The sequence below is a fragment of the Zootoca vivipara genome, chromosome 2, assembly GCF_963506605.1.
Source record: "Zootoca vivipara chromosome 2, rZooViv1.1, whole genome shotgun sequence".
Taxonomy (NCBI): Eukaryota; Metazoa; Chordata; class Lepidosauria; order Squamata; family Lacertidae; genus Zootoca; species Zootoca vivipara.
Genome location: NC_083277.1, coordinates 7,980,332 through 7,998,765, shown reverse-complemented (window position 1 = coordinate 7,998,765; position 18,434 = coordinate 7,980,332). Strand labels below are relative to the sequence as shown.

The following is an 18,434-nucleotide window of genomic DNA, read 5'->3' as shown; positions in this document are numbered from 1 at the left end:
GTTTGATCTTCTTGCAGTCTCAAGAGTCTCCTCCAGCACCATAATTGAAAAGCATCAATTCTTCGGTGATCAGCCTTCTGTATAGTCCAGCTCTCACTTCCATACATCACTACTGGGAAAACCATAGCTTTAACTATACGGACCTTTGTCGGCAAGGTGTAAAATAGTTTTATGTTAACATGAATCAGATTGGTGTGTGTGTTCTTTAACAGGCATTCAAAGGGATTTTTAACCAGGAAGTCATCTTTATTAGTAGAACTCGGCTGATCCCTGCATAAACTTACACTGTAAAGGGGATTAGTTACAGGTAGGTAGCCATGTTGGTATGAGTAGAGGCAAAAAAAAAAAAAAATTCCTTTCAGTAGCATGCACACGAAAGCTCATACCAAAATAAAAACTTGGTTGGTCTTTAAGATGCTGCTGGAAGGAATTTTTTTTATTTTGTAAAGGGGATTGTTTAACTCTGCTAAAGTAAACCTTCCCACAATTGTATGCACTGCAAGGATATTGATTTATTGGTTTTTGGTTTTAAATCACCACCTGCTTTAAACTACTATTCATTTCTTTTTTAAAAGTTTTATCAGCTGCTTGTGATGTGTAAGTTTGTTGCTTTGACGTGTATGACATTGACAGCTGTATTGCTCCCCCCTTTTTCTGTTTTTTTTGGGAGGGGGAAGATTGATCTAAAAGAAACGGGCAGTTGGAAGGCACCCCAGGGATCATCTAGCCCAACCCCCTGCAATGCAGGAATCTCAGCTAAAGCATGCATGACAGATGGCCACCCAACCTCCAAGGAAGGAGAGTTCACCACCTCCCGAGGGAATCCTTTCCACTGCTGAACAGCTCTGCCAGAAAGTTTTTCTGGGTGTCCATCCCTCTTCACAGAGGACATCAGATCAGCCATGATGAAGCTCACTGGGTGAGCACCGGCACTCTCCTGCCTAACCTACCTTGCAGGGTTGTTGCGGGGATGGAACGAGGAGGGAGCATAGCTGCCAAGTTTTCCCTTTTCTTGCGAGGAAGCCTATTCAGCATAAGGGAAAATCCCTGTAAAAAAGGGATAACTTGGCAGCTATGGGAGGGAGAGAACTGCGTACGCTGCGTTGAGCTCCTTTGAAATGAAAAAAGGGGGGGTATAAATGCAATAAATAAAATATCTTGACCGAAGCGCTACCAAGGGATGGATTTCGAGAACCTGCAAGTCAGAATGGGGCAGGGAGGGTCTTCTCTGCAAAAAAAAAGCTTGCAAAAAGAGCTGGTGGGGACAATCAACCTTGCACGGCTCCAGCCAGCAGAGGGCAGGCGAGGAAATCGGCAGATCGCCCGGGGGAAATGCACTTTGTACTTTCCCAGGAATCCTACCAAGGCTCCTCCTCTTCCTCACTCCCTTCTTCCTTCCCTCCATTTCTCCCTCTCTCTCACAAACACACTCTCTCTGTCTCTTTCTTTTCTTATGTAAGATCCATGTGGTTCAGCGCTTAGGCTTGCAATCTGAAGTCGTCCTTGCAAATATAAATAAACCGTAAGTCAGGAGACTCTTCCCCCCCCCCATCCCCGGTTTTCCAATAGGGCGCGTTTTATTTGATATTTCCAGCAATGCTAGTTGGTGCGTAGATGAGACAGAACTGGGGAACGGGGTGGATGCCGCTTCCAAGTTTTTAACACCGTTGCAAACCAGCTGCCAACTAATGAAAAACCCAAGAATATTGAGTCAGACCATCTGTTCACCTCGCTCAGCGTTGCCTGCGCAGACTGGCAGCTGATCTCCAAGGAATCTGGTATCTCCAGTTAGGGCTGGGAGAGACACTCCCTGCCCAGAATCCTGGACAGCTGCTGTCTGTCAGTGTGGACAGTATTGAGCTAGGCGGACCACTGGTCTCCATAAAGCTTCCTCTATTCCCAGATGAGTTGTATAGATTATCCAACCATGCAAGGTTGACACCCACCGTGTGTGTGTGTGTGTGTGTGTGTGTGTGTGTGTGTGTGATTGTGCTTTCCTTTCATTAGCTAAGCCAGGAGCTCCTGGACCCACTCAGTGAAGCACTTCCTTAGAGCAAGATTGCCCTTCTATGTTTGCAGCCGACTCCATCACCTTTGCCACAAGTAGCTGAAGCCAAAGACACACCGACACACCAAGACTCAGATCCTGGACCTGGCGATCCTGGAGCAGTTCCTGGCTGTCCTCCCCCCGGAGATGGAGAACTGGGTGAGGGGATGCAGAGAGGAGACCAGTTTCCTGGCCAAAGGTTTCCACCTGAGCTGGGCAGAGGACATGAAGCAGGAGGAGGAACAGCAGGTGACAGATGGCTTCATCCAGGTGCTTACACTTTAGGTCAGTGGTTTGGAATACAGTGGTTGGTTCTCAAACGCCTTGGTACTCAGACAACTTGGAACCCAAACACTGGAAGCCCAGAAGTAAGTGTTCGGTTGGTGAGCTTCTTTCGGAAGCTGAACGTGCTCCGTTTTGAGTGCCCCACTTACATTTTGAGTGTTACGCTGAGGTCTGTCTGTTTTTGCTATTTATTTTGCGTTTTTGTGGCTCTTTTTTTGTGAATGTGTGGAACCTAGTTCAGGTGACTCGGAAACGGCAATTAATCCAGAACGCGGCAGCTAGACTGGTGACTGGGAATAGCCGCCAAGACCACATAACACCGGTCCTGAAAGACCAACATTGGCTCCCAGTACGTTTCCGAGCACAATTCAGAGTGTTGATGCTGACCTTTAAAGCCCTAAACGGCCTCGGCCCAGTATACCTGAAGGAGCATCTCTACCCCATCGTCCAGCTCCGAGGGCCTTCTGGCGGTTCCCTCACTGCGAGAAGTGAGGTTGTAGGGAACCAGGCAGAGGGCCTTCTCGGTGGTGGCACCCGCCCCGGGGAACTCCCTCCCATCAGATGTCAAGGAAATAACAACTATCTGACGATACAGACTTTTGCATTGGAACAATTCCCCACGGAGGGAGGGGGCACGCCCTTCTGGAACTAGCTGTGGTTTTGTTATCTTTGGGAAGGAATGTCTGAAGTGGTCTTGGAAGCAAGCAGAGAATTTCCAGCTAAACCTGAAAAAGTTTGGATTTGAACATGGAATATGAAGCTGGGAAACAACACCAGACTCTGGAAAAACAAACCATATATATAAATATATATATATAAAGATTTACTTGATTTTTGCTTTATACAGGGATATAGAGGGACAGCTGATGGATAAAAAAAATTGGGGGGATGGCATCTAGAGATAAATTGAGATTATGAGCAGCAACAGGGGTTTATTGTGGACGTACCTAATAAGGAGAGTGGGAAGCCAGTTTTGGAGAATTGTATTAAATTGAATTAATTTGCCAAGATTTGTAATAAGTTGGAAAATCAATAAAAGTAACTGGGGGACCCAAACAATTCCCCATGGTGGCAGGTTGCACAGAGCTTACTGTTTCTCCTGATTCTTTAACCACATTCCCATAATATATTTAAAGCAGGCATCCCCAAACTTCGGCCCTCCAGATGTTTTGGATTTGGGACTACAATTCCCATCATCCCTGACCACTGGTCCTCTTAGCTAGGGATCATGGGAGTTGTAGGCCAAAACATCTGGAGGGCCGCAGTTTGGGGATGCCTGATTTAAAGCATTTTAAAGCTTTGCCCTAGATCTTTTTCACATACGGTATACTGCTAGTAAGCCAGGTGTCCCCCATCCTATATTTGTGCATCTGGTTCTTCCTGCCTAAGTGCAGAACCTTACATTTGCCCCCATTGAAATTCATTTTGTTAGCTTGTGCCCAGTTCTCCAATCCTGTTCCCACAGCGGCCAACAAGATGCCCGCCTAAAACCTGTTGGAATATTCTAGAAAGAACTTGAAGATTGGTCATGGACAGGTTGCTAGGCAACAGAAAAATCTCCCCAGCAACAGGTGCCTTTATTAAGGTCAATAAAGGTCAGTCAGTGTGTAATTGAACAAGAAGTGTAAATGAGTCAGTAATAGAATCTCTGGCCAGATGGCTAGAGGAGAAGGAATTGTGTTGTTTTATTTGACCAGTGTATTTTTTTTGTAAATAATATTCTCTGTAAAAAGAAACTCTGCTGTAAGCCTTAAAAGAATAAAACCCAAGAGTAGGCCATCATGGCTAGAGGCCTTCAAGAGCTCTCTCCTCCAATAATTTGTCTAATCCTCTTTTAAAGCCATCAAAGTTGGTGGCCATTGCTGCCTCCTTGGTGGGGGTGTATGACCCCCCCCTGGTGGGAGGAGGCAGAGGCAAAAAGTGGGTGGAGCAATGAATGTGACTCTTAACTTTGGGGTGCCCCCCGCTGTTGCAAAGGTCTAAAATGCCCTTCTTTTGTCTCCCTGCAGATGGTGAAAACAACAGAACCACAGAATTATAGAACTGGAGAATTAGAAGGGGCATCTAGTCGGACGCCCTGCGATACAGGAATCACAATCCTGGCCTTGTGGCCGCCACCCCCAGACAAGATCCCCTGCCACATTACAAAAATGATGGTGACATTTTCTTCCAGACCGTCTCCTTCTCTGCGTGGAGCAGAAACTGTTTCTGGAGAGCTGCTGAATCGGGTCCAGGAAGAAGGAACAGAGAGCTGTGCAGGATCTGCCCCTTCCCCTCGGCTTCTGGTACAGTTGCCCAATGTGCAGGCTTTGAATGCTGTGCAGCAGGCATAGGTAACCTTAGCCCTCCAGATGTTTGGGGACTACAACTCCCATGATCCCTAGCTAACAGGACCAGTGGTCAGGGATGATGGGAATTGTAGTTCCAAAACACTTGTAGGGCCAAGGTTGCCTATGCCTGTTCTGCATAGTTTCTGTTTTCTTTTTGCAACTCTAATATGTTCTCCCTTAGCTGCAGAAGAACTTTGGAAGAGCCTGGCTGTAAGACATAGCTGCCAAGTCTCCCGTTTTCCCCAGGAAAACCCCTTTTTTACTTACCTTTTCCCGGTGGTCCCCCGTATCACTTCGTCTCCCGTTTTTCTCCATTATTTTCTCCTGCCGGCGGCCATTTTTTTTCTTTCCGATTTGCCCTTCTATGGGCACCAAAAATGGCCGCCGCCAGCTTCAAAAGTCGCAACTACGCATGTCCGCATAGACGTAACTTCCGGTGTTGGCGGCGGCCATTTTTGGTGCCCATAGATGGGCGGAGCGACACCGGAAGTTGCGTCGGCGCACTTCCTGACATGCGTACTAGCGACATTCGAAGCCGGCGGCGGCCATTTTTTGTGCCCATAGAAAGGCAAAGCGACGCCGGAAGTTACATCGACGCAACTTCCGTTGTCAAATGGCTGCCGGTCCCGGATTCTGCAGTCCGGAACTTGGAAGGTAAGCTGCAAGATCAGGCCAATGGCCAACCAGATGCCACAATGGGAAGCCTGCAAGCAAGACATGAGCTCAACAGCCTTGCTCTCCCCACTTGTGATTCCCAGCGCCTGGTATTCAGTCCCATTGACATCTTTAGGATTTCCTTTCAGTAAGAACATACAAAGAGCCGACTGGATCAAGCCAAGAGCCCATCTAGTCCAGCATCCTGTTCTCACAGTGGCAGTTTCCGAGCACAATTCAAAGTGTTGGTGCTGACCTTTAAAGCCTCGGCCCTGTATACCTGAAGGAGCGTCTCCACCCCCATCATTCAGCCCGGACACTGAGGTCCAACTCCGAGGGCCTTCTGGCGGTTCCCTCCCTGCGAGAAGTGAGGTTACAGGGAACCAGGCAGAGGGCCTTCTTGGTAGTGGCGCCTGCCCTGTGGAACGTCCTCCCATCAGATGTCAAGGAAATAAACAAATAAACAATTATCTGACTTTTAGAAGACATCCGAAGACAGCCCTGTTTAGGGAAGTTTTTAATGGTTGATGTTTTATTCTATTTTCAGTACAGTGGTACATCGACTTACGAACAACTCGACAACCAAATTTTTCGACTTACGAGTGGGGCAAATAGCCGCACGCTTACGAATTGCTCGACATCCGAACGGAAACCGTGGCGGTTTTAGATAGGGTTTTTTCGACTTACGAATTTTTAGATGGGGTTGCTTCGACTTACGAATTTTTCCGTTTCCAGTGCATTCCTATGGGAAATCACGTTTCCAATGGCGCTTTTCGACTTACGAATTTTTCGACCTACGAAGGTGCCTTCGGAACGGATTAAATTCGTAAGTCGAGGCGCCACTGTATCTGTTGGGAGCCGCCCAGAGTGGCTGGGGAAATCCAGCCAGATGGGCGGGGTATTATTATTATTATTATTATTATTAACCAGATGTCCCAATGCAGAAAATTAGCACAACAGTGCTGCTCTCCCTAGCCTTCCCAAAAAGTGGTATTCAGAGCGCATTTGAAAAGCTTTCTTAACTACCAATGATGCTTTGAAAGAGGATTAAACAAATTCAGAGAGGATGAGGCCACTGGCTGCAATGAACCCTGACGGTTGTGCTTTGTCTCTGTTGAAAACCACAGGAGAGGAGAGGGCTCTTCCGCTCAGGTGCTGCTTGAGGGTTTTGTACAGATTTATGTCTTGCCAAATGCAAGGTGGTTCTTTTAAAATGAGATTCAGAAGCAATGTGAAATACACAAGTGAATGAGAAGATTAAATATTTCATCCTGAAACAGCAAGCAATGTATACAGACCAAGCAAACACTTCAATCTGCCACTTGGAAGCCCTCAAAAAGCAGCGAAGCTACTCCCCTAGGCAGCCTCAGTTTGCACGGATCTGCGGCCGATCAGTCCGTGCACAAGCTTCAGAGAAACCTAGCCCAAACCATCTGATTTTATAGATAGCCTGTTAGGCGACTGGCTACGTGCAGATCATCCATTAGCCACCCCCTCCCAATACCTCACTTTCTAAAAAACAATGTCCAACATCAAAGAAGGTACCTAGCATTATCCTCCCAACTGATTACGGCAGCTGTGGGGGGGGGGGGCTTTACCTCCTCCCAACATTTTCAGGACATTAAAGACTGTTCCCACGCCATCAAAAAAACTTTAACAAGAGCGAGGGAGGGGGAAGGAACGGAGGCAGGAAGGGTAACCGTGTCAGATCACTAACTCCTCGGTACATTCAAAATAAATTAAAAAATTGTCCATTAGCACCTTAGAGACCAACTAAGTTTGTTCTGGATATAAGTTTTTGTGTGCATGCACACTTCTTCAGATTCTTCAGGTATCTGAAGAAGTGTGCATGCACACGAAAGCTTACACCCAGAACAAACTTAGTCGGTTTCTAAGGTGCTGGACAATGTTAAATTTTTAAAATTTATTTTGACTCTCAGACCAACACGGCTACCTACCTGATCCCCGATACATTTTTGTCTTCCGGGTACATTTCCCATACAGTATGTAGGTAGCCATTGTGAAAACAGGGAGCTGGAGTAGATGGGCTATTGGCCTGATCCAGCAAAGCTCTTGACATGTTCTCCAGCAAGGGTGACGACGGCTTCTCCAGGGAGAAACTGACCTTGTCTAGTAGCCACAATGGCTGTGTTCCACCTCCACGATCAGAGGAACCATAATTCCGAAGTTACATTTGCTGTAATCCCATTGGGGCTTTGGGCTCTTCTGATATGCTTTGGGTCACCTCGCCTTAACTACCTCTTTGGATTGCTAAATTACCTGTGAGATAAAGCTCTTCCCTTTTTTGTGCTTTCAGGGCCCGGTGACCTTTGAGGATGTGGCCGTGCATTTCACAGAGGAGGAGTGGGCCCTTCTGGACCCGGGCCAGAGGGCCTTGCACAGAGAAGTCATGGAGGAGAATTACAGGAATCTGGCCTCTCTGGGTTAGTCTCCACCTCCTCTTAGCCTGAGGTTCCCCACCCACCCAGGACAGCATCATAAGATCATAGCACAAGGTCTCAGTTGTTGTCCCTGTTGCTTTTGAGCTCTGCTGACAGAGGCGCTAAGGATTAAATATGTGGCCTGATACATAGTGAGGGCTGGATACAACGAAATAGTTATGCTAGTGGGATGTAAAATGAACCCCACAAGTGCCGTGGGTCTATTTTTCTCCTCTCTTCTGCTTGTGTGCCCCTCCAAATCAGTTCTGGCAAGTTGGGAGAACCTCAAGCACAACATGAGGGGATTAGGAGAGGGGAGACTTTGTTGCTTGGCAAATGTGGTGTCAAATTTGCTCTGGGCTTCCAGAGCTGTATAATACACAACCAGAGGCGTCCTTCCCATAGGGGCTAGTGGCTTGTTGCGCCAGGGCGCCGGCCTCTCAGGGGCGCCCCAGGGGCACAATGAGCCACTAAGCCCTATGGCTCCTCCGCCGCCTCCCCTGCCTGCCGAGCCGCTGTCGCCTGAGGGCGGTGGTGGGAGCGGCTCCCGAGGGACGAACCTTTAGTATTCTCTCTGCAGTTGGTCTTGGGGCCCTGGGAAATGGTTACTCTCTGGAGCTGGCTTTTGGCCAGTGAAGTTGCAAGGGGTGGGGGTCTGATTTCTTCAGGGAATGGCAGAGGAGAGACAAATCCCCATGGAAATTCAGTGAGTATTACCTGCAATGGTTGGAGGGGGCAGGACGTGGGTCTTTTCCATACATTCTTCAGCAGGGGTGGGTGGGTGGGTCTTTACTTACAGGTAGCCCAGCAGCCCAGCCGCTCTTTCAGGGCGCCCAACAACACAGCAGGAGTAACTCCGCATTTGGATCCGCGCTAACAACCCCTCCCCACCCCGCCAACCCAGCCCAAAACCTCTCACATATCTGCTGCGAGGTACTTGAAATGGGGGTGCGCGCTTGCGCTTCCGTGGGTGCGTAAAAGCTCCTGTTTCACCTGAAATAAGCATTTATGAATTATAACACCTTCTCCCTGCCTCCCCACCCCCCAAAAAAAGAAAACTAAATAAAACCCATTCGTGGGTCAAGGCTAAAGAATGATCAACTTCCAAGCATGCTCCTTTCCTGCCCGAGTAAACGTTTAATCTCCAGCTGAGAATTAGTAGCTGTTTTAGGAGTAGGAACTCACGCCTCCCATCGCCCCCTCCACCAGCCAGCGAGTCTAAACCAGTTAGGGAAGAAGTACCCTGCCATCCCCCCCACCCCCAACTCTTTTACACAGCCTCTCTCCCTCTGCTTAGTTAGCTACTCTGGGAAGGTGCATTGGCAGCTATCAACAGATGGAAGGGCAGGGAGAGGGAGGAGATGAGAGAGAGAGTGAGTGAGTGAGTGAGAGGTCTTTATTACGCATGGCGCTGCACAATACCCAAGCTCTGGGGGACCTCTTCCAGCTGGGCTCAAGAGGGCAAAGTCAGGCAGGAGAGCAACTCGAGAACTTTTCAAAAGAGCTTGAAAGAGGGCGGCATCGCTTGGGAAGCGAAGGTGGCTCTGATTTCATTTGCCCGCTGCCCCACCACCACCACTCCCAGGGCACAGGCAGCGGTGTGGCAACCTCCTCCTGCTCCTCGGGCCGCTGGGCAGCAGCGAGAGCGCCGTCAGTGGGTGTAGTCAGGCAGCCCCAACGGTGCCCTCCGCCCCCCAGGCTAATTTTTGGGAAAGGGAGGAGGGCGCAGGAGGGACCTTTGTGCCACGGCGCTGGAAATGCTTAAGACCGCCCTGTACACAACCTTCAATTTTGAGCATCTGATCTACAAAGCAAATTTATCTGACCTACCAAGATGCCACTCATTTTGGCAGCAGATGCAAAGAGATGGATGGATGCTCTGATGAGGATGAAACTCTACCGTACTCCTTCCTGCTTTTCAGACTGATCTGAGAACTCCCAGCCCAGCTGATATGCATAGTTCAGGTGTGAGGTGGGGGCTGTGTGCTTGTGTGTGTGTGTGTGCTGTGTGTGTACATGCAAGGGTGTATGTGTGAGAGAGACAATGTGGAGTGGCCATGCTCACCTTTGGCCACACTTGCCTTCACTTTGTGGCCCCCAGGAGCATTGATCAAGGGTGAACGCGGCCCTCAGTCTTAGTGCCCATCAACAGTGGCTGTCCCATGACTATCTTTCCCCTTCTGCTTTTCACACAGACGTTCTCGAACTTTGGTGTCCGTTCCTCCCTGATCAGGTCTCTCTTTGTATTCCTGCAGGTGATGGGAGGGAGAGCAGTGAAGAGAATGAGCCCCAGAGAATTAAAACTGAAGCAGAAGAGAATTTGAGGAAGGACACTGTTGTTCCAGACGGTGCTGACTTCAATGAAACTCCGATGCTGAAAAAACATCACAGAGGCAAGAAACAGGAAAACGTCTCTCCTTGTGTAAGAAACCCAGCTAGAATATTGAATCCTAGCACCCTCGGAAGGAAACATAATGGGGATAAACTGTTTCAATGTTCAGAGTGTGGAAGGAGCTTCAAGTACAAGTCACTTCTTCATCTACATGAAAGAACCCACACAGAAGGGAAACTGTATAAATGTTCAGAGAACAGAAAGAGTGTCCGTCTAAGCTCCAAGCTTCCTGCTCACCAACAAATCCACACTGGGGGGAAAACATATAAGTGCTCAGTGTGTGGAAGTAACTTCACTGATAGCAGGAAACTGTCTAAACATGAAAGAATCCACACGGAAGGGAAACCATATAAATGTTCAGAGTGCGGAAAGTGTTTCCGACAGACCTACAACCTTTTTAATCATCAAAGAATTCACACTGGAGAAAAACCATATAAATGCTCAGAGTGTGGAAAGAGCTTCACAGACCGTAGTGGCCTTACTCGTCATCAGAGAACCCACACAGGAGAGAAACCACATAAATGTTCCAATTGCGGAAATTGCTTCAGCCGCTACAGTCACCTTCTTAGTCATCAAAGAATCCACACAGGGGAGAAACCGTATAAATGCTTAGAGTGTGGAAAGGGCTTTGCTCAGAGCTCTGCGCTTCTTTCTCACCAAAAAGTCCATTCAGGAGAGAGACCATTTAAATGTTCTGAGTGCGAAAAGTGTTTCCGTCTGAGCTCCAAACTTCTTGATCATCAAAAAATCCACACTGGAGAAAAACGATATAAGTGCTCAGTGTGTAAAAGCAGCTTTGCGTACAGGAGACACCTTTCCTTACACGCAAGAATTCACACAGGATAAACCATATACTGTAAATGCTTAGAGTGTGGAAAGAGCTTCACTCAGAGCTGTGTGCTGTTAAATAAAGAATCCATTCAGGAGGGAAACACTTTAAATGCTCAGTGTGTGGAAAAAGCTTAAGAGATCATAGTAGCCATCAGGAAAAGCCACATAGAAGCCACATAAATGTTCCAATTGTGGAAAGTGTTCAGCCGGAATAGTGACCACCTTAATTATCAGAGTTTGGGAAGAGCTTCAATTGTAGCCAAACCCTTGCTTTACACACAGGGAGGAAAGCATTTTCGTGTTCAGAGTGTGGAAAGTACTTTGACCATAAGTTACTAACTATCAAAGGGCCCATACAGGTGAGAAGCTGCATAAACGTCCAGAGAGTGGAAAGAGCTCAGCCAAAGCGATAGCCTCTTTAACCATAAAATAATCCATTTTGCAGAGGAAGAATATCATTGTTTGGGATGTGGAAAGGGCTTCAGTTGAAGGGTACGCCTTAGTATGGAATTCGGGTGGCGCTGTGATCTAAACCACTGAGCCACTTGAGCTTGCAGATTGGCAGTTCGAATCCTCTTGATGGGGGTGAGCTCCCGTTGCTCTATCCTAGCTCCTGCTAACCTAGCAGTTTGAAAGCATACCAGTGTGAGTAAATAAATAGGTACCACTGCGGTGGGAAGGTAAATGCTGTTTCCGGGCGCTCTGGCAATCGTCACGGTGATGTGTTGTGCCAGAAATGGTTTAGTCATGCTGGCCTCATGGCGCAGAAAAGCTGTCTGCAGACAAACACCGGCTCCCTCGGCCTGAAAGTGGAGATGAGTGCTGCACCCCCATAGTTGAATTCGACTGGACTTAACTATCCAGGGGTCCTTTAGTGTATATCAGAAACCCCATACAGGAGCGAAATCATATAAAGGTCCACTGAATGAAAAGAGCTTCAGCCAAGTTGGTGGCTTTAGTTGCCATCAGTGAGTCCACACCAGAAAAGAACCATATACAGTGGTACCTTGATTCTCGAATATCTTGCGTCCCGAACAAATTGGCTTTTGCGTCCCAAACAAATCGGCTTCTGAACGCTGCAAACCTGGAAGTAAGTGTTGTGGTTTGCGAATGTTTTTTGGAAGCCGAACGTCCGACGTGGCTTCCGCAGCTTCCGATTGAGCGCAGGAAGCTCCTGCAGCTGTGCCTTGGTTTTTGAACAGTTTGGGGAGTCAAATGGACTCCCGGAACGGATTAGGTTCGACAACCAAGGTACCACTGTAGTTGCCGTGGAAAGAGTTTTCAGGTGAGCAGAGTGGTTGCATATCACCACCAAATCCACACAAGGCAATAAGTCATTTAAATCCTCAGTCAGATGTGGTATCTGTCACAAGGAAAGAACTTACACAGGAAAGACCATAGTCTCTTTTGCACATAACGCCAAAGCATGGTTAACGGAAGAAAAGCTTGCTGGATCAGGAAAACGGGTACTGTCCACTCCTGTGGTTTCCTGCAAGTGGGGACAGAACATTGCTCATAGCACAGCCTCCATCCTCCTCCATTGATGGACTTATCCTCCTTTAATTTCTCTAAACCTCTCTTAAAGCCATCCAAGTTGGTGGCCGTCGCTGTTTCCTGCTGGAGCAAGTTCCACAGTTTATGTAAAATAAGTACTTTCCTTTAGCTGTCCTGAATTTTCCAGCTTCATTAGATATCCACAAGTTCTAGTGTGAGAGAGGGATAAAAACTTTCCTCTACTTTCTTCCTGCCATGCATTGTTTTGCAAACGTTTGTCATGTCATCTCTTGCTCGCCTTTTCTCTATAAATGATGTTTTATTAAACCGTGGCTTGGTGATATCTGTGAAACTAGCCCAGCAGTTTAACTATGGTCTGTTAAATATCATTAAAGGTCACTTGTTAACAAAAGTTTGTCATCCTCATTTGACATTAGCCAGGGTTTTGTGTTATATGTGAATGCAGGGATTTACTGCTAAAACTACAGAGCCGTGAATGAAGACAGGCCAACAATGGAATTGGTTTTCAAGGTTAGGCTGCTCTTATGTTAAGTGACCATCTGCCCAGTGCCATGGCTTATTAACTATAGTTCACCTTGACAGTAATAAACCACAGCTTAGCATGATGTGAGAGCTAAGCCAGTGAATCCTAAGAATGTTGGCAGCATGGAATGATCGTGTCAAAAGATTGACACTGAAGCAACATCCTATAAATACCGGTAACTAAGACCAGCGTGTTTTTGAGCAATTGAACACTAGTCCAGGATTTATTTATTAAGTTCTTTTTAAATTTCCTTTATTTAGTAAATTCAAAAAGAAACATGACATAAAGTTTACATAGCAACTTGAAAAGAACAGAATAGACCACAAAAGGGGAAACAGTCGTAATTTTCCAGTTTGCTACAGTATCGATCATCTTCTGTTCTGTTACAGTGGTACCTCTAGTTGTGGACTCATTCCATTCCAAGTCCGCAATTAGAGCACCGCTTCTGCACACGTGCGTGGCGCGATAGAGCACTTCTGTGCGTGCGCGAAGTGCACAGATCGCTTCTGCACATGCGCGCGGGGCGAACCCAGAAGTTACCCGAAAAGACGCAACATGAAGTGAACACAAAGAGGTATGACTGTATTCTACATTTCATATCTTTATACATGACTTCTTGTATATATTTCATATCTTTATACATGACTTCTTCTAACATCATATTATTTACACATAGATCATTCAAACGCTGTCATAGTTTCCACACCATGGTGGTAATTCTGTAAATATTTTTTAAACCTGTCCTATTTCTAAATAAAGCATTGATTTGAATTGTCTCAGTCTATTTGTCATTTGTGCCATCTCCACATATTCTAGAAGTTTGTTTAACCACTCAGTTTTAGAAGGAACTCTGTCCCCTTTCCAATTCATTGCAATCAGGATCCTTGCGGCCACTGTAGCATACAGAAAAATTTCTTTTAGGGCTTTTGGTATTTCTGTAACTAGAATGCCGAGAAGGAAGACCTCAGTTTCTTTGGAAAGTATATTTTCATTATATATGATATTCCAGAATTCTTTAATTTTTTTACAAAGCCACCACATGTACTGTACATATTTCCTTCTGTCTCTGCACAGCCAACATGTACTCGGGATATTTTTGTACATCTTAGATATCTTTGACAGCGTTAGGTACCACATGAACTGCATCTTCATGAGATTTTCCTATAGCAGTAAATTTCATCTTTGTTTTCCACAAGTTTTCCCAATCACTCATTGGAATAGAATAACCAATGTTCGGGTCCCACCTAATCATTACTGATTTGAATTCCAGGATTTTAAAGGCAGAAGTGACGTCTGGGGAAAATTTCCAGGTCTTCAGTAATCAAACCGAAAAATCATGGTGTTTTTGGGGGGTGAACTTTGGGTTGTTTTTTTTAAAGTTCAATAATATTTGGGTCTTCCTAGGAAAAACTCAGCATCTTTTCCTTTTTGAAATATGGCAATCCTAACTAGTAAGAAGCAGAGGGAACTTCAGGGTGATGAACCATTGTCAGCCAGTGGCAGAAACACATGCCAATTGGGATACAGTTGAAATTGACATCTGCCACATGCTGCTACTGAAATGCTCCTACCGCCCAGTCAGCCTGACATCAATACCAGGAAAGATTCTAGAGCAGATCATTAAGCAAACAGTCTGTGAGCACCTAGAAAGAAACTCTGTGATCACTAAAAGTCAGCATGGGATTCTGAAAAATAGGTCATGTCAGACTAATCTGATCTCATTTTTTGACAGAGTCACAAGCCTGGTAGATGAAGGGAACACTGTGGATGTAGCATATCTTGATTTCAGCAAGGCCTTTGACAAGCTGTTCCATGATATTTTTGTAAAGAAGCTGGTAAAATGCGGGCTAGATAATGCTACCATTCAATGGATTTGTAACTGGCTGGCTAACTGAACCTAAAGGGTGCTCATCAATGGCTCCTCCTCATCCTGGAGAGTAGTGACTAGTGGGGTGCCACAGGGTTCTATCTTGGGCCCAGTCTTATTCAACATCTTTATAAACGACTTGGATGATGGGCTTGAGGGCATCCTGAGCAAGTTTGCAGATGACACCAAATTGGGAGGGGTGGCTAATACCCCAGAGGACAGGATCACACTTCAAAATGACCTTAACAGATTAGACAACTGGGCCAAAGCAAACAAGATGAATTTTAACAGGGAGAAATGTAAGGTACTACACTTGGGCAAAAAAAAATGAAAGGCACAAATACAGAATGGGTGATACCTGGCTTGAGAGCAGTACATGTGAAAAGGATCTAGGAGTCTTGGTAGACCACAAACTTGACATGAGTCAGCAGTGTGATGCAGCAGCTAAAAAAGCCAATGCAATTCTGGGCTGCATCAATTAGGAGTATAGCATCTAGATCAAGGGAAGTAATAGTACCACTGTATTCTGCTCTGGTCAGACCTCACCTGGAGTACTGTGTCCAGTTCTGGGCAACACAGTTCAAGAAGGATACTGACAAGCTGGAACGTGTCCAGAAGAGGGCAACCAGAATGGTCAAAGGCCTGGAAACAATGTCTTATGAGGAACGGCTGAGGGAGCTGGGCATGTTTAGCCTGGAGAAGAGAAGGTTAAGGGGTGACATGATAGCCATGTTCAAAAATATTAAAGGATGTCATATAGAGGAGGGAGAAAGGTTGTTTTCTGCTGCTCCAGAGAAGCAGACACGGAGCAATGGATTCAAACTACAAGAAAGAATATTCCACCTAAACATTAGGAAGAACTTCCTGACAGTAAGAGCTGTTCGGCAGTGGAATTTGCTACCAAGGAGTGTGGTGGAGTCTCCTTCTTTGGAGGTCTTTAAGCAGAGGCTTGACAGCCATCTGTCAGGAATGCTTTGATGGTGTTTCCTGCTTGGCAGGGTGTTGGACTGGATGGCCATTGTGGTCTCTTCCAGCTCTATGATTCTATGAAATATATTTTTAAAACCAGGTATTCATGAAGAAAGGGGCACGGATAGCAAACAGGTTCAGAAGTGGCAACAGCATAAATAAAGTTTGGGGAGCAAGAGACAGAATAGCTCATCTCTTATTACATATTGACAGTGACTTCCTCCAAGGAAATGTTTCGGCAGGGCTGGATTAAACCATGCGGAGGCACATAGGCAGCTGAAAATGGGGGGGGGGGATTATCTCCTAACAACGTTTTTTATCTTACCAATCAACTATTTTAATAAACCAAATCAATTTACTTTGGATCCGTTGTCACAGGGCCCCTAAAAGGTGTGGGACCGGTAGGCTGGGACCTGCTCTGCCTATTTGGTAACCCGGCACTGTGTTTCAGCTGTGCAAGAGGGGGAAGGAAGCCAGCCATGAAGTAACTCCTCAGGAGATGGGCCACTGCTGAGCATGCACAGTAAGATCTGTTCAGATCCCCACACATTTTGGCCAGCCTTCCCCGCAAGGTTGTTGTGCATGATGGAAGGGGAGAGTCATGCATGGCGCCAGGCGGTCCCTGGTGGGAATTAAACGCAATCCACTAAAATGAATGGTCCGGACTGAACCAGAGCTCTTCCTCCGCCCGCCCCCGAGGACCCGGGCTGCACAATCCCAGACTCCCTGCTGGTTTGAGGTTGCGATTGTTTCACTGATGATTTGTTAAATTATTTTATATGATTGATGTTGTATTTGGGATGTTTTATCTTGTTATTCAATGCTTGTAAGCAGCTTTGGGATTCGTTTGAATGGAAAGTGGCATAGAAATATAATTCAATCAAATGAATGAAATCCACCCTTTGAATGGAAGCGAGAGCGCGGCGCCACCTGCAGGCTGTGAGCCGCCACTACAAGCAAGGAAGTAATAATACCGCCCTTCTTTCCCCTCCCCTTCCAGTCAGCGCGGAGCAGCTGGACGTTCCAAGTCCTCCCTTCGCGGTGGCTGCTGGGAGTCGTAGTTTCCTTCCTCCACCGGGACGGTGAGATTCCGTGGCAGCCGCGTTCGGCGGCATTGGCTTTCCCGTCATCCCTTGGGGCGAGAGCGAGAGAGGCGCGGAGGGCGGCAGCGGAGAAGGACGGCGGCCGAGCGGCGTTTGAGGTGGGCGCAGCCGGGGGGGGGCTGAGGTTTCTGGAGGCCGCAAAGGGGGCCTTGGGGGCCACTCTGCCTTCATTGGGATGGTGATGGGGGAGGGAAGGGAGGAGGGAAAACCTCGTCGCTGAATCAGACCAGTGGTCCAGTTAGCTCAGTATTGCCTGCGCGGGCTGGCAGCAGCTCCCCCTGATGGCGGGCCCAGGGGGCTCTTCCCAGCCCAACTGGGGATGGAGCCTGGGACCTTATGCATGCCAAGCAGCTGCTCTGCTTGTGAGCCTCCTCCCTTCCCCCGAAGCGCAGGAATCTGCCTCCCACTGAATCTTGCAAAGGAGGCGACTCGAATCGCACAAGGATTGGAATATGGAGGTTTTTACAAACCCCCTGCGCCCCAGTCCATTGTTCAGGGCAACGGTGTTGCCCACACAGACTGGCAGCGGCCTTTCCCCACGGCAGGCACAGGGTCTTCTTCCCCAGCCCTACCTGGAGGTGAATCTAGGACCTTCTGCATGCAAAGCAGGTGCTCTGCCACGGAGCCACCGCCCTTTCCCCTAGATGCCCATCGTTTGCTGCCCTCCTGATCGCTCTGCCTGGGCCTAAAAGTCTTGATGGCACCAATAGGGCTGGTTGGAATCAAATTTTCATTCTCTTCCCAGGCTCTGGCTGCCTCCCTCCCTTTTGTTCTCTGCCATCCCTGGCTGGATTTCTTCTCTCCCCTAGAGGCCCTTCCCAACCCCTTCCCCTGCCTTGGGATTCCCTTCCACCCGCCTCCCTGTTTCTGGGAGACCCCTGCACCCAAAGGCCCTTTGCACTCATCACAGCTCCCTTTGGAGCCAAATCTGGCAAGTGTGGGGCTGTTGGGGGACGGTGGCTTTTCTTACATTTCTTCCTTCCAGCTCAGTGGCAGACTCCTTTCCCCGGCTGTAACCACCTGCAGTCCTGGTGTCTCCAGGTAGGGCTGGAAAAGGCTGAAACCCCAGAGAGCTGCTGCCGGTTTGTGTAGGAAATATCAAGCTGAATGGGCCAATTCCTGTGTTCCCATCCATGCAGAGTTTCACCATGGCACTCACACAAAGCGTGTGTGTTAGGGTGGGTTTCCATTTCTCTTCTAAGATCCCTGAGGCCTCTCCCTTTTGGATTGGGATGCCAGTTGTAGGTTTGTGTTGGAATGCAGATGTAGGATTGAAATCTGGGTTGGGGAATTAGCCATCGTGGGAATGGGATAGAGGAAAGTCCCTCTGTGTGTGTGTGTGTGTGTGTGCGTGTGCAGATGGGGCGAGGCCCTTAGAAAGAGGGGGAAACCCTACTCCTTGAACTGAGATCCATGGAGCCATTGTTGTGTCAGTTTTCAGGTGCGTGTTGGAAGAAAAGATTCTCTGCCTGTTGAT

General features: G+C 47.5%; 1 protein-coding gene across 6 annotated transcripts; it reads left to right on the top strand.

Moving 5' to 3' along the window:
• The first annotated feature begins 1,381 nt into the window (after nucleotides 1-1,381).
• On the top strand, nucleotides 1,382-13,955 carry LOC118081417 (zinc finger protein 501). 6 transcript variants are annotated; one of them, XM_060270759.1, is made up of 5 exons: nucleotides 1,382-1,522; nucleotides 2,080-2,317; nucleotides 4,342-4,617; nucleotides 7,634-7,760; nucleotides 10,013-13,954. In XM_060270759.1, exons 2-5 carry the CDS (start codon nucleotides 2,195-2,197, stop codon nucleotides 10,993-10,995), a joined length of 1,509 nt encoding a protein of 502 aa, XP_060126742.1. In that variant the 5' UTR covers nucleotides 1,382-1,522; nucleotides 2,080-2,194; the 3' UTR covers nucleotides 10,996-13,954. The 6 variants fall into 6 exon arrangements, with proteins under 6 accessions (XP_060126742.1, XP_060126743.1, XP_060126746.1 ...); XM_060270760.1 differs by having other exon boundaries at nucleotides 2,008-2,317; XM_060270761.1 differs by lacking the exon at nucleotides 1,382-1,522 and adding an exon at nucleotides 3,798-3,927 and having other exon boundaries at nucleotides 2,200-2,332.
• Nucleotides 13,956-18,434: the final 4,479 nt, after the last annotated feature.